Source organism: Tenrec ecaudatus, chromosome 9 (genome assembly GCF_050624435.1).
Source record: "Tenrec ecaudatus isolate mTenEca1 chromosome 9, mTenEca1.hap1, whole genome shotgun sequence".
NCBI classification, from domain to species: domain Eukaryota; kingdom Metazoa; phylum Chordata; class Mammalia; order Afrosoricida; family Tenrecidae; genus Tenrec; species Tenrec ecaudatus.
In genome coordinates, this window is record NC_134538.1 from 91,495,620 (window position 1) to 91,511,613 (window position 15,994).

At 41.1% G+C, this 15,994-nt stretch overlaps 1 protein-coding gene across 3 annotated transcripts in view; it reads right to left on the reverse strand.

The window, feature by feature from the left end:
- Nucleotides 1-15,039: 15,039 nt before the first annotated feature.
- BZW2 (basic leucine zipper and W2 domains 2) overlaps nt 15,040-15,994 on the reverse strand; it is a 66,630-nt gene continuing 65,675 nt past the window's right edge. For all 3 annotated transcript variants that reach the window (XM_075558339.1, XM_075558341.1, XM_075558340.1), the window contains one exon: nt 15,040-15,494. In XM_075558339.1, coding sequence (XP_075414454.1) covers nt 15,466-15,494 — 29 coding nt within the window. In that variant the 3' untranslated portion in view covers nt 15,040-15,465. The remainder of the gene's footprint in view (nt 15,495-15,994) is intronic.

Genomic DNA, 15,994 nt, shown 5'->3' on the forward strand with positions numbered 1-15,994 from the left:
ACAAGACTTCCCACCCACGGGCCATCAGTCACGATCATTGCATGGCTGTGTAAGTCTAAAGAGGAATTTATGGACGAGTATAGACATATGGGGTAATATTGGACTTATGGACTTGATCTGGACTGGGATGTGTTCTTAATGTACAATTGCTCTTTGATCTCTTACACACATCAGAGTGACCCTGGACTTGTTTCTCTAGTCAACCCGGACTAACACAATTATTCAAACGAGGGGATGGGTCCCTTTGTGGTCCGGATGCGTGGGCCATACCTTGAAATGGAGAAAGTATGCTTATATGAGTAGTGACAGTCTCAGGGGTTTCAGGGAGAGTGAAAAATAAAGACAAGGGGGAGTGGGGAGGGAGGGGGAAATGAGCAGCAGATAGTAAGGGCTCAGGTAGAAGGCAAATGTTTTGAGAATGATGATGGCAACAAATGTACATATGTTTTTGACACAATGGATGTATGTATGGATCATGATAAGAATTGTACGAGTCCCCAATAAAATGATTTAAAAAAAATAAAGACAAGAGTGACAAGAGAAGGGAAGAAGCAGAGAGAGAGAGATGTGGAACCTCCTCAATAACAGGAGACATGGGTCAAGGGTTGTCATGCAGAGGACAGTGACAGGCCCACAATAAGCCCTGCCACAGAGTTGGCAACAGTGTCAGCCCCAGGAAGGGTCTCGTGGCAGAATTGGCTTTGACAGTCCTTGGTGAGGCCTAGTGGCAGAGCCAGAGGTGATCGTGGTGGCAGCGGCGCTGTAATCCTGCTCCGGGAATGCAGCTCTGAAAGCTGAACAAGGCAGCTAACCAGCGACAAGGTGGGTTACTTAGCACGGAGAGGTGCTCCCCGGGCCAAAGGCAGAGAGGTTTGCACTGCTGAGAGGGCGTGTACAGCCCTTGAGGGACGAGAGCTGGAGAGGCTTAGAGGACAGAGAGGGGGTCTCCAGGCTAAGGGGCCTGCAGGTCCAAGGGACCTGTCCGGAGGGTGCTGAGCAGAGGCCCGTGTGGCCCAGGCTGCAATGCCATGCTCACAGAAGGGCATGCTGTGCTGACAGGCACAGCGGGGAGGAACTCAGAGAACTGCACCGAAGGAGGGCTGAGCCTTCCAGACATGGCCTAGATGCTTCCTCATCTAGACTCCGATTTGCAGCCTGGTCTCGAGTGTGGCCTGTTCTCACCTTAATGAACCATTTAACTGTAATTGTGATCTGTAAATTTTGTGTGACTGTTGGACCAAGTCTTGAAATCTCACGAAGAAATGGAGCATGCCGTGAGAGGGAGAAGGGCCAGTCTCAGAAAGGTTGGGGGTGCAGTTATGTCTGTCCCCTACCTCATAGGAATCTCCATTGTCATCAAGGTACCTCTGTCATTTCATCTTCAAGTTTGAGGACTTCAGGCACAAGTAGACTTTTACAGCAGTGTAAGTACTGTCTCTATCTTTGTCATTTTTTAAAAGATTGAGTTGGTTTCCAGTATCTTCCCAAGATAACTAATTGGTATATATACATATACAAACATATATATATCCTAAACCAATTAATAAAATTCAGTGGTTTAAAAATAACTTGTTGGAGTAAAGTTAACATAAATACAAAAATCAACCATTTGGAAGCACTTACCATGCTGCTTGGGAGGCTCATCCACATGGTAACATAGATGAGTCCTTTATTTCTTTAAAAAAAAAAAAGTCATTCCTTTCATGGCTGAATAACAGCTCTTTTTAGTCAAGAAAGCAAACAACATATGGCATTGGACAAATCTGCTGCAAAACGGCCTCTTTAGAGTAATGACAAGCCCAGATATGATGTTGAGGACGTGCCTTATTGTCGCCGTGGTATTTTCAATCCTCTTATACTCAGGCGAAAGCTGGACAATTACTAAGAGAGACTGAAGAAGAATTAATGCATTTGAATGATGGTATTGATGTAGAACATTGAATGTACCACGGACTGCTGGGAACACACCTGCGTTGAAAAAATTATAGCCACGATTTTTATCTGAAGTAAGGAAGAATAGGGAGATTGTCTCAGATATTTTGGACATGTTACCACGAGGAACCAGCTCCTGGAAAAGGGAATCAGGAGTGATAAAGCCGCGGGTCAGTGAAACAGAGGACAGTTCTTAACAACATGAATTGGCACACACGCTGCAAAACTGAGTTCCAGCATCGTCATTGCGTGGCGGCTGACGACTGGGCCACAGCTCCTTCTGCTGTGTCTAAGGTTGCTATGTGTCAGAACTGACTTCATGACACCTACCAACAATATGTGGCTACACCGCAATCAGCTTATCCAGTTAGCCACTGATGGACATTTGGCAGCTTCTACTTTTTGGCTGTTGTGAATAATGCTGTCATGAACTTTCTTGTACACGTACTCTTTCAGAACCTGGTTATAATTTTTTTGGTATTACATAGGTGAGGAATTGCTTGATCATATGACAATTCTATGTTTAAGTTCTCAAGGAACCACGGAATAGTGGCTCTACTAGCTAAGCCGTCTTACAGTCCCGCTAGCAATGTACACGGACCCAGTGTCTTCATGGAGTCACAACGCTTACCATTTTCTCTCTCTCTTCCTGACAATCATCGTCCTGCTGGATGTGAAGTGGTTTTGTTTTGCTTTACATTTTCCTATGATTAATAATGTTGAGTTTATTTTTAAGTACTTGTTGGTCATTTGTCTGTCATTTTTAGAGAAACATCTATTCAAATCCTTTGTTCCTTTTTTTGATTCGCTGTTTGGCTTATTATTGTTGAGTTACATGTCGTTTTTAGATTTTTTGAATACTAGGCTCTTATCAGATATATGATTTATGAGTAGTTATTCTGAATCATGCTAAAAATGTCCCATCGTTGGCCAATGGAAGCCTTTTCAAGTTCTCTCCTGCAGCATTTTGGCAGGGCCTCTTTAGTCTTTGTTGACTTCCTTGCTTTCAGGTGCGACTTGATGACCTCTGGACTCTGTCACGCACGCTATGGAAGGAGTTGATAAAGGGTCAAAAGACTCATAATAAAGACAGCACGTTATCATGCTGAGTATGGTAGCTACACAAATTCATGGCAACATGATAAATGGAATGCATGGATGGACTCTAGGCTGTCAATCAGGTCACAAGGTAACACCCACCAGGATGATTCTGGATCTTCCTCTTTTTCTTCTGGGAGGAGATGCACACTCTCTCTGCGTCGGATTTCTCTTGACAAGCCACATGGATCCACACTGATGCACCCAGAGCCCTGGAGCTGGTAAAGCCACATAGAGACCCACACCAGCACTGAGATGCTTCCACCGCAACTGGATCCACAAGACTTTCCACCCTCTGGCCTGTGATCTTCCTGCATTTGGCATCATTGCATGTGTTGCATGAGTCTGAAGAGGAATTTATAAACTGGTATCAGACCTATGAGCTAATATTGGACTTATGGACTTGGTCTGGACTGGGCTAGGCTGTTTCCTTAATATACAATTACTCTTTGAACTAAAGCTTTCTTTCTATACACACACGAGTGTCCCTGGATTTGCTTCTCTAGTCAAACTGGACTAACACACTGAGGAAAAGAAATTTTATTTTCAGCTCAAGCTCTGTGTGTCAGCTAACCCAGCACCCTCAATTAAGTGCCCAGAGGCATCCCACCACGCAAGTCAGCCTCCTGTCCCAAAGGACTCGGTTTTACTTGTTCTGTGGGCTGGGAAGTCCTCTGCTCTATCACTTGATCTGGCTCCTGGGTCTGCTGCTGCTGTTGCTGTTCCTCTTTCACTCCTCTGGTGTCAAAACTGTCTCCTGGATTGGGAAGGTTCAATGTACAGTGATCTAGGTGTCCAAAAGACCACTCTACTTCTGCCTCTTCTCCTTTGCTTATGGTGACCTCCTTCCCCTGCTGCGGTACCCAAGCGGGTGGCAACGACAATTAACCTCATCAAAATAGCTAACAGCTGAATCATATTAACAATCAATATCTTTGATTGTTACTATGAAAATCAGGAAAATAAAGGTTGTTTCGTGGGAGTAACCAAGGCTAAGGCTCAAAGAGTCATATTAAAGAATTTACTGCAGTGCAGCATTTAAAATGCTTTCTTCCAGGGTTCTTTTTAAAAACCTTTGCCTGATGGTTTTTTCCCCTTTTAATTTAATCAAAGCTGAATTAAAGTATTTGAGGTTTATAATTTCTTTTCTCCACTTATAATAGTTAATTGTGGTAAACTGAATGGCACCTTAATTGCCCATGTTCTCAACTCTAATTTGTGAAAATAAGATTTTTAATCACTAAAAATATAAAAATGCATATGTGACAGGTTAAATATAATCATGCACTATTAAAATGTTTATTATTATTTTCATGAGTGTTAGAAATCTGTACTTTCATAAATGATATACAAATGAAAACCAATGATTAAATAGGAATACAATAGCAAGAAAGTCTTTTTGTAAGTTTCCTTGATCTCTTCCTAAAGATACCATTTGCATAATTTTTAACTAAAAGATAAATGGGAGGGGGGAATCTTTGAAGTCTCCTGACTATCTAGGTCCCTTCGGTATCCATCTTTACCTACCCCTCCTCCATTCTCTCAGGGAAGAGGAGCTGTTGATCTGACCTTCAGTGTTTAAAGTTGTCAGTAAGGAGACAATTGATTGTTAGCAAGGGTATCTTATGTAAGAAGGTTAGCATATCAGTAGTGAAGCTCTTTCTGCTTTCAATTTGCAAGGCTGTAATTTAGGATTACAGCCTTCAGTATGGCTTACAACTCTGTAAAGAAGACCGAACTCCTCACCATTGGACAAATAGTAAACGGAGAAAAGATTGAAGTTGTCAAGAATTTTGCCTTGCTTGTATCCATTATCAATGCTCATGGAAGCAGAAGGCAAGAGGTCAAAGTACGCATTGCATTAGGCACATCTGCTGTACAAGACCTCTTTAAAGCGCTTAAAAACAAGGATGTTACTTTGAGAACTCATGTCCACCTGACTTAAATCATGGTATTTTCAGTTGTCTCATATGCATGTGAATGTTGGATATCAAATAAGGAAACCCAAAGAAGAATAAATGTATTTGAAGTATGGTGCTGGCAAAGAATGTTGAAAATACCATGGTTTGCCTAAAGAACAAGCAAATGTATCTTGGAAGAAGTACAGCCAGAATGCTCCTTAGAAGCAAGTATGGTGAGATGCCATCTCATGTAGGATGGACATCTTATTAGGAGACACCAGTCACGGGAGAAGGATAGAATGCTGGTAAAATAGAACTTCAGTGGAAATGACAAAGGCAGAGAAAAGCAGGACGATAGTCTGACACAGGGGCTGCAACAAGTGGGCTCAAACATAACAATGGTAAGCATGGCATATGTGCTAGTCAAGGTGGGCTAGAGAAACACATTCATAGATACTCATATGTGTATAAGAAAGAGCTTTCTATAAAAGAGTAACTGTATATTAAGAAAACATCCCAGCCCAGTCCAGATCAAGGCCATAAGTCTGATATTAGCCCATATGCCTAATACTGCTCCATAAATTCCTCTTCAGAATCACACAACACATGCAATAACACTGAATGCAGGAAAATCACAGGCCAGAGGGTGGAAAGTCTTGTGGATCCAGTGGTGATGGAAGCATCTCAGCACTGGCATGGGTCTCCACATGGCTCCTCCAGCTCCAAGACTCTGGCTGCCATCAGCATAACTCCCTATGTCTTGTCAACAGGAATGTCTCACATGGAATGTTTGTGTCTGGACTACAGTGAGCTATTCATACCTGTTATGCCGCCAAATGAGGTCATCAAGCTGCAACCTGATTGACAGGCTAGATTCTACCCTTCACTCTTTATACTCTCAAGTTGACATTAGATTATGTAACTACCACAGTATAGGACCAGGCAGCATTTGGTTCTGTTGTACATATGGTTCTGTTGTACATATATATATTGTGTGTGTATATATATATATATATATATATATATATATATATATATATATATATATATATATATATATATATATATATATATATATATATATATATATATATATATATATATATATATATATGTGTTTAATACAGTATATTTATACATGGGTTTTACCTTTGCTTCAAATATGTTCGCGAATGTTGTGGAGCATACAAGGGCAATGTTATGAAAACTTCTTAGACGTTATCTAGCATCTTGGGGGAATGAGTTATGGGGCCTGAGGGCCCTGTACACCAAGCTCAAATATCGTAACATAGTCCACTAAGACAATGTTATATCTATATTCTACTTTGATGAGTACTGACTGGGGTCTTAGAAACTCGTGAGTTCACATTTAAGGTGCAACAATTGTTCTCTTTCTGTCAAAAGGAAAGAAGATGAAGAAAACCAAAGGTGCAGAGAACATGAAAATCTATCACTCTGAGACTGGAAGATCTGGATGGTGCCTAGCTACTACTGAAAACTGCGCTGTATCACCTTAGGGGGTTCATGATAGAGTAGAAGAGAAATGTGGAACAAAACTCAAAATTATAAAAGGACGGTATACTGGTCAGACAGAGATTGGTGGAATGCCCGAGACTATGGCTCTTAGTCCTTCTTTCAGCCCAACAATAGTTAAATCCACAAGGGGAACAAAACCACTAATGACGTACACACACCTTAGAATAATCAGCCATTTGAGCTCAAAACAGAAGCCTTTCTCCAAGGACAAAGTGAAGAAGGAGGAATAGAAACAGGAAACACAGGGAAGAAATGGGATAAATCATATTAAATTTTGGAGATTGCAATCAGTGAGATTAAATGAATTGCTGAATGGGACACTAACCACACACACACATCTTTGTCTTGACCTTATGCTAAAGAACATTGAATAATGTAATGGGACAGACACAATATGTAGTTTATCCATATCATTTTTACGTGCTCCAAACTACCTGCCAGTGCAGGTGATACTAAAAGTACTGGGCAATATGCCAATATTTGTACAGTTTTATTTTCCTTATCAAATAGAGAATAAAAAAGTATACATGGGTGTAGAGGTCTGTAAGGCCATGAAACAGCCAGAGGTACGACACCTCCCTGAACTCACTGGGATCATGTGGTATTAATGTTTAGTCATCGTGTGATATAGATTTTATAATAAGATAAACTCTAACCTAAAGAAATTCCTCTTCCCCACAGTCTAAATTCCTAGTTCTTGGCTGAGGTTGAGGTTCCTGTCCTGTGCGCCCTATAATGGCTTTAATAAAATGTCCGGTTTGCTTTGCTTCTGCAGAGGTAACTAATGCAGGTTGAGCTGATAACCCCAAAGAGGAAGCGGATTTCTAGAACAGTCTTGCCTCCACGCCTCTGGGCAATCAGGCTGCCTTGCACACGGATCTTGGACGAGGATCTTGGAATGGGGCCCACTGTGAGTTGATGTCTGGGTATGTCTGAGCCCGATGTTACATTCATGGCGGCAGACATGGGCTCTCCTCGGTTACTCTGTTCTCAACAGTCTTTTGTTTTGTTTTACCTTCCAAAGGCAAGATGAAGTCTAGTTTAAGCCAATATAATTTTTTTTTCTTAAAGTGAGCTTTCCAGATTTGGGGTGGGGGGCTGTCCCTCTGCTAAGGCCTCCCTCCCCCCTTTACAGGAAGTTGGAAGACGATCAAGGCTAGAGGGCATGCATGGATTCAGGCCCTTGAGACAGGAAGCCAGTCCACCTGGGACCCCAATCTAGGCCAGGTGCGCTTAATTCAGCCAATGGCGTCAGCCAGTACTGTCGACCACGCCTCCCAGCGGAAAGGCCCTAAGGCCAGTTTCTCCGCATTCTGGGTGTCAGGTTAGGGTGTGCACCCTGTGAGGGTGTGCAGTGCCCTGAGGTTGCCATGTTCACAACTGTAAAACCTGATGCTTCCTCTCCCCTTTACAAAAACGCACGTGGGTCACAAACCAGGCTCCAGGTGAATTCTTTCTCTTGCAAAGTCAAGGACCCAGGTATTTCTCACCGGAGGATCCAACAGCACTCCTACACATTTTGTTTTCCTTCATGGTTTTAATTAGCCTAATGTAGAAAAGTAGGAAAAAAGATTTGGGGCTACTGGGTGGGGTAAGGGTAAGGGGCATGGAGGAATTCAAAACCACGCTTCAAATAGTCACAAAAAATGAAGGCCAAAAGATTGTGCAACCATATCTCTAAATTGCTGAAATAGTAAAAAGTGTACACTCCCTGGCTAAATAAAATATTCTTTAATTATATGGGCAAAAATAATTATAAAGACATAAAATAAAACTAAGATAATTTGCTATCATCAATGTATAAGAAATTCTTTAAAAGTTTTGTTGCTGCTGTTCCTGTCCACAAGGAAATGAAATGATACCAGGAAGAAATCCAGTCTTTCAGAAGAGCAACACTGGGCATGGGAAAGAAATGGACAAATATTATTTTCCTTAATTAAAAAAACACTTCGATGTGAAAATGATAATGTTACAAATGAGAGTTTATAATAGACAGAGGGACTTCAAAAAAACTTGTAGAGAAATCTCATTATCTTTTCATTCCATTTTCCACGAACTTTCTGAAGCCTCCTTCATACGTATGAAGGAGCTCTGTTGGTGTAGTGGGTTCCACTCAGATTGCTAACCAGGTTGGTAGTTCAAACCCAGCAGTGGCTCTATGGGAGTGAGATGAAGCATTCTGCTCTTAGGAAGATTTACAACCAAGGAAACTCACTGGGGCAATTCCACTCTGTCTTCAAGAGTTCTTATTAGTTGGAGTGACTCAATGACAGTTTGATTTTGATTTATTTACATATGTGCACATATGAATATGCAGTAAACATAAAGGGTGGGGAGAGGGTAAACAATTGCAAAGGACTTATAGAATTCTAAAACTATTCAATTACTCCAATGAGAAGGCAGGAAAAATAATTAAAAAGAACAAACTGGGGTGGGGGACAAAAAAACTGCATATGGTACATACATCAAGATTGAACTTATGCAGGTCTCTTACATTTAAAAGCCTGGAAATCATGTTATACAAGATATCTGACCACAATGAAATTAAATTAGAAAGCAATAACAATAAGATATCTAGAAAATCCCCAAATGTGGAAATTGAATTACATATTCTAAACAATTTGGGGCCATTTCCAAAACTATTTAGTATTTTCCAGGTGTGATGTGAAATGTGTTTTGATTAGAACTAAGTCTAGAAACCATATGAACAAAGTAAATAGCTTTTCTAATATCCATCAAAAAATTTTCAGGCAGATTGGCAAAAAAGATAAATAATAAAATATTCCCTCTGTACCTTTAATCTCTGAATTAATGAGGTATCAGAATTTTAAAATCTTTTTGTTGGAAACTCACCAACTCATTGCCACTGAGTTAATTCCAACTCATAGCGACGCGACAGGACAGAGTAGATCTGCCCTGGGTTTCTGGACTGTAAATGTTTACAGGATTGAAAGCCTCATTTGTTTCCCACAGAATGGCTTGTGGTTTCCAGCTGTTGACCTTGCAGTTAACAGCTCAACACATAACCACCAGCCCACGAGGACTTCCATTGTACAAACTAGTTACCCTAAATGTAACCCTCCCACCTAGACACCTATGGTTACGCATACACATAAATGTCACTATCCTTGCTCTGGTGCACTGTGTTTATCTACCAGTCTCTCGAAAATGTATTGTGAATGCTCAGCCCTCTAGTTTCTACGCTCTAGAAAAGAACAAAGATGCGGCTTGTTACTACCAACCTGCTGTTGGGCTTGCTCGTGCGCATGTTAGAAGAACTAGACAGACTTTTATTTTGTCGCTCAGTTAAACACAAATAGTTAAAAAGACACTTTTTAGGGATGTTATTAATTTTCAGGAGTTATTCCCATGCTCTTGGAATGGGTCTACATTACTGTTGCTGATTTGGTTCTGACTCACAGTATCCCCATGTACAAAAGGATGCAATACTGCTTGGTCTGTGCCGGCCTCACAATTATTATGCCGACGTCCATGGTCGCTGCCTCTGTATTATTCTATCTCTTTGGAGATCTTCCTCTTTTTTGATGACCTTGACTTTACCAAGCATGATGTCCTTCTCCAGGCACATCTCTCCTGAAGGAGCCTTGGTGGCATAGTGGGTCATGCATTGACCTGCTAACCATTAGGTTAGCAGTTTGCAGCAACCAGCCAGCCCCTCCTTGGGGAAAGATGAGGCTTTCTATTCCCATAAAAAGTCACAGTCCGGGAAACACAAAGAGGCAGTTCTACCACGGCCTATATGGTGGCCATGAGTCAGCACTGACTGGATAGCAGTGAGTAGCAGTAGTACTAGCAGTTGTTCGCTGCTGATAACATATCCAGAGCCTCACCCTCCTCACTTCTGAGCAACATTTTGGCTGTCCTTCAAAGATATTTGTTTGCACTTCTGAGATGTCATTGCACTTTCAATATTCTTCACCAACACCACCATTCAAATGCATCGGTTCTCCCGTCTCCTGTATTAACCACCAGCTATTTCTATAACTTGAGTCATAAGCCTCTATAACACTAGCATCAGCTAGCCTCTACCAGCAGGTGAAACCCAGTGAATGAGGCTAGGTCACATTATCTTTGCAAATAGTTTCCACGCTTTGATGAATTTTGAGAAAAAGTAGTCTACCATCTCACCAATCCCACATCCTGCACAACAGCATGCCCCCGTTACTGTTCAAAGTCCCCACTAGGCTTGAGAAGCTATAGGCATGCTTGATCAGATGGCCTGGCACCGACAGTTCAGGTTAGGCCAGATTCAGCACACACCAGAGTGACCATGAAAACAGATCACTGGGCTTCGAGTGGAGTGGGGCTGGTAAATTTGCATTTCTAGGTAGCTCTTAAAGCAATCCAATGCACACTTAGAAAACCACCGGGTCTCCTGGAACCAGGGTCAAGTTCAAACCCACTGCCATGGACTCGATGCTGACTCATAGCGACCCTATGGGACAGGATACAAGTGTCCCTGTGAGTTTCCGAGACTTCGATTGTTTATGGCAGTAGAAAGCCCCGCCTCGCTCCCTTGGAGTTGCTACTGGTTTCGAACTGCGATCCTGAGGCTCACAGTCCAATGGGTAACCGCTACACCAGTAACCTAACACATTGTCGGTATTAAGCACATGAGCCCCTCGGGCCACTGGTTCCTAAACTTCAGTGTGTAGCAGGATCACCTGGAGGGCTTTGTGAAAATGGCGCTCTGGTATCAGCACGGGCATTATTGACTCGCTGTGTCTAACAAATTCCCTGTGGTGCTGCTGCTGGTCCCGGAAGGGCACACTGAGAACCACAATGCTAGGTGGTTACTAAGACCCCTTCGTAACTACTACGTAGATCGGAAAACCCAGATTCAGATTAGCTTAAAAACTTTTGAACATGTAGAATTCTCTCCCAACCTCCCCTCTCTCCTGAAATCCTATTCTGGGGAACAGGATCGGGCGCATCTGGATTCAGAGCCCCAACAGCAGAGCAAACCCTTTGAGTGGTTCTTAGGATCTTTCTAGACAGCTTCTCGGGGACACTGATCGCGAGCTGCTCCTCCGTTTGCTGATCACGCAGGCACATTCAATTCCTATCCATCAAGTTGCGAACTTAAATGTCGTCCCGTTGCTCTATCTAGCTAAAACACACAAAAGAACGGTGCAGAGATTTCTAAACTCGCAAAAACTAGCTTGAAAAAGGTACTTAGACGGATGTTTACTCCCATCTTTCCAACAAGCGAATGGTTAGGCCAGTTTGTGCCATCTACTAGGAGGGAAAGGGAACTTGAAGCGCCCATTTTTCAACGCGGAAAGCAGAAACATCGTAGGTGCAAACTGGAGAACGGGAAGTCAGCGAGTTGGGTTGAAGTGAGGAGCTATTTTGGAAACATGATGCATTAGTTCAAATCAGATGATTTTATGGAAAATCCACAAGGGTGATTCTACCTTGTCTATAGGGTCGTTATGAGTCGTCGGCATCACTCCATCTATGGCAGTGAGTTTGGTTTATGGGTTTGGGGGACATGTTGTTTCCTCACTATTGGTTTTTCGCTTGAAAATGAAAGATTATTTTTAGTCTCTCTCCTCCCAATTTTATAAATCGGAAAGATTGAATTCTCCACTCAAAACCTAACATCTCAGCCCTTGAGCCCATTTTGATTCATAGCAAGTCAAAAGGATAGCGTAGAAATGCCCTGTTACTGCAGCTAGACATTTTTATGGGAGCAGATAGCCTCATCGTTCTCCCTTGGAGAGACTGGTGGGTTTGAACCACTGAGTTTCTGGTAAGTAGTGCAAAGCATTGAATTCCAGGTATTCCAAAATTTCACATTTTCAGAGGTCAACAAATAATTGTTTTTATTCTCCATGAAATATTTTCTTGAACAATGCCCCCCAAAGATATCACTTTGAGGTAAGTTGCACTTGATCCATACCATGGTATTTTCGATGGACTCACCTGCAGGTCAAAGCTGGACAATGAGTAAGGATGACTTTAGTGTTTGAATTATGGGATAGGCAAAATAATATCAACTATGCCAGAAGAATGAACAAATCTATCTCTACGAAGCCCAGTTCAAAGGCTCTTTGGCAGTGAGGTGGTGAGACGTCTCTCTTGCTTTGGACGTGTTATCAGGAGGCAGCAGTCCCTAGGGAAAGATGGCATGTTTGGAAATGTAGGCAGTCAGCAGAAAGAGGAAGGCTCTCCATGCAATGGACAGACACAGTGGCTGCACCAGCAGCACCAGCGTAGCAAGGGATGGCACAGGACTTGGCAGTTTCACTCTGTTGTACGTGAGTTGCTATGAGTCAAAGGGACAGCACAGGCCCTACCAACAAGCTGCACGTCAGACTAAAATGCCAAACTTCCCATCTCCTCTTTCTTCTGAGTAACCACAGATTAACATAAAGCTTTATATGTATAAACATATTTTAAGTGATTTTTAAAAGTAAAAATTATAACATCATATGCTTAACAACAAATAAATAGCACTCCACCTGTAACAAAAATACAAAATGAAAAAGATTGTGCTAAGGGTAGTAGTGATTAATATATGAAAATGTTATTGATACTATTTAAGAGCAAGAAGTAAAAATAACTTAGTAAACCATGTTTGTAAAGATAAAACACTTGAAATGCTCCTCTCCATGGTAGAATATTATGTAATGTGAAGTTTCTTCCAAAAGCTTTTTATATTTTATAAAATGAACATGTATTACATTCAGGATATTTAGAGCATATACTGAATTTTAAAATAAGATAAACTATTTTATAACTATTAAATTTATTATGAAGATATGTCCTTTCAATGAAATTGCAATGTGAAAAAAATTTCTTCCTACCTTTACCTAAGAGTTGTACAGAAATAACATTATAAAGGAATATCACTCTTTTTCTATTAACTTATAAAAGGAGCTCTGGTATTGCAGTGGCTTTCTAACTGCAAGGTTGGACCTTCAAATCTCCTAGCTGTTCTAAGGAGGACTCTCTGATCCCAGAAAGATTTCTAGACATGGAAACATACAGGGCAATTCTACTCTGTCTTAAAGAGTTGCTGTAAATTGTAATCGATCCAGTGGCCCAGAGGTTGGTTTAATACACATTTATATAGGTATTTTTTATATATACACACAATTTTTAAATGGAAAAAAGGCATATTCTAATGCAATCTTTTTAATTTATATATTTACAAGTTATGAACTATCTTTAACATTCCCTTTAACAGTTAAGAGTTCCCTGAAATGGATTTATGGTAATTTATTTAGCCATTAATTTATTGTAATTTATTGTGATTTATTCAACCACTCCCTTCTCATAGACTTTTCAGATTTGTCAGTTATCTTTGTTATTAACACAAATATAAGGTTTTGGCTTTCACAAAACAAAATTAATTTTCTTGTTTTGCTTATTTCCTGAATCACTGAACTCATGGTAAGAGCTGAATTCTGAAGTTCCAGAATTTCATGTTCTGAGGTTTAAAACTCCGCCTCCAGGGTGCCAGCCCAGGGGAGACTTCCTTTCTGTTGACTTTGGGGAAAGTTCTCTCTTTCAGTTTCTGTTCCCGAGTGCTCATCCCGTAGCTTGACGTCCTTCTTCCTCATCTCTGCTTCCCTCACTAATTTAATTTCTTCTCTGTCTCAAAAGAGACTGACTCAAGGCACACTGTCTAGCCATGTTCCCTCAGTAACACACCAAAGACAACCCGTCCCCACATGAGTTTATAACCACAGGCAGAAAGGTTAGAATTAAAGACACAACGTTTGGGGAACAGAATTCATTCCACAACACCCGTGACATCACCAACATGCTGATCATTGCACAAGGGACGGGCACTTGTGAAATGGTTTCCAGACGTGAAAGTGGTGCATCAATGGATAGTTGTCTTTCACATGTTGATCGTTGTCGCCACATTTTAATGCCAAAAATGGGTAGAAGAGCTAGTTTTACATTATCACAAATACCATAGTATTAATAGTTTAAAGTTTTTCCAATTCAAGCTAGAAAATACAACTTCCAGATAGTTACTCAAAAGGACTAGCTTTAAAAATTCTTGCGATGGAGAAATGTATAATTCCACCTTGTAAATAATTTCTAAGGCATTGAGATGAAATATAGGGGGAGGGGAACACGACTAAGAGTTCTGAAGGCATGGCTTGTATCCCTATCTTAGCTGCAGATTCTCCAGACCTTGGACATATCCATGCTTTTCTAGATCTCTTTTGGAAAGGGTGGGGCCAAGTGAAATATGGTCTTCGATAGTTTTTATTGCTTCCCTAAAATAGAGCCCAAACTCTCTTGCATATTTTAAATCTGAGATACAAATGTTTTCTTTTAAATGGAAAGCAACATTCAATTTTAACTTTAAATATGATTTCTCAAATATAAACTTCTTCAGTTTAGGGACTATGCCTGCTATTATATCCCAAATCAGCTAAGTCAGCACTCATCAAATTAGCTGGTGTTTTTCAATGAGTGTTTTTCATTTTTTTTCTAGTCAGTACTTTTGAGGTCAAAGGACGTATAACATTGAGTAAGAATTCAGGCAGGGTCAAGAAGTAAAAACTCAGAGAATATATGCCCAGATTTTTAAAAAGCCATTTATTTTAAAAAACTGGTCGGTCAAATCACATACACGAGCAGATACACACTACCAAAGTGGCCCTGTAATAGACACCAGTGGGCATTTACCACATAGTACCTGAAAAAAAACACTAAAAAAGAGGAGTCTGTGAAGTATTTTCATCTCAGATTCCTACCTGACTCCTCGTTAAATGGCTTTGAGTTAGCAGACAAGGAGTGCGAGGTAGTCCCAAGGATAGCATCGATGCCTCAGGGCGCCATTTAGAAAACAAAGCAAAAACAAAACCAGTCCCCCCTCAGCACAAGGGAAGCCTATCCTATTTTATTTTTCCCTTTGTGAAAACAGAAGCCAAATTTCTCTTCCCAGTGGTTCAGCATTCCCAATCAGGGTTAGGTGGCAACTTCGGTATTGTGCTTGGTGGAGCATCTAATTCTCCTCACCTTCCGATTCGGATTCTAGGGGGAGAGAGAGAGAGAGAGGGAGGAGTTTAAAGTTCTTTTTCCCAGGCATGAAACAGTTTCTAATAATAATTTTACAAATTGACTTCCCCACCCACAACGGCACCTTAATCCTGTGTGCATGTACTAGCTACGAGACACGAGAACAGACGACACATGAGTGCTCCCTGAGCTTCTCAAGACACTCAGCCTTTCTAAAATGTACCAGGGACATCTCTGTGTGTGTGGGGGGGAGGGGGGGTGTCAGAAAGCTCGTGGAAGAATTGCAATTAAGAGAGAGAGGAATAGTTCCACGAACTATTTGAAGCTTCCTTAGACTACTAAGAAATTAAAACATTCCTGTGGAGCACCTAAAATGTACTTTTAATTACTGGTTGGACTCTTCTCATCCATTCTTTATGCTTTTGCCTTGTGTTCCATTTTACACACCATTCAGCTGCTAAAAGAAACTTCGGCACGATCCTATCATACGTGATCATGCCAAATACCCTTTTCTT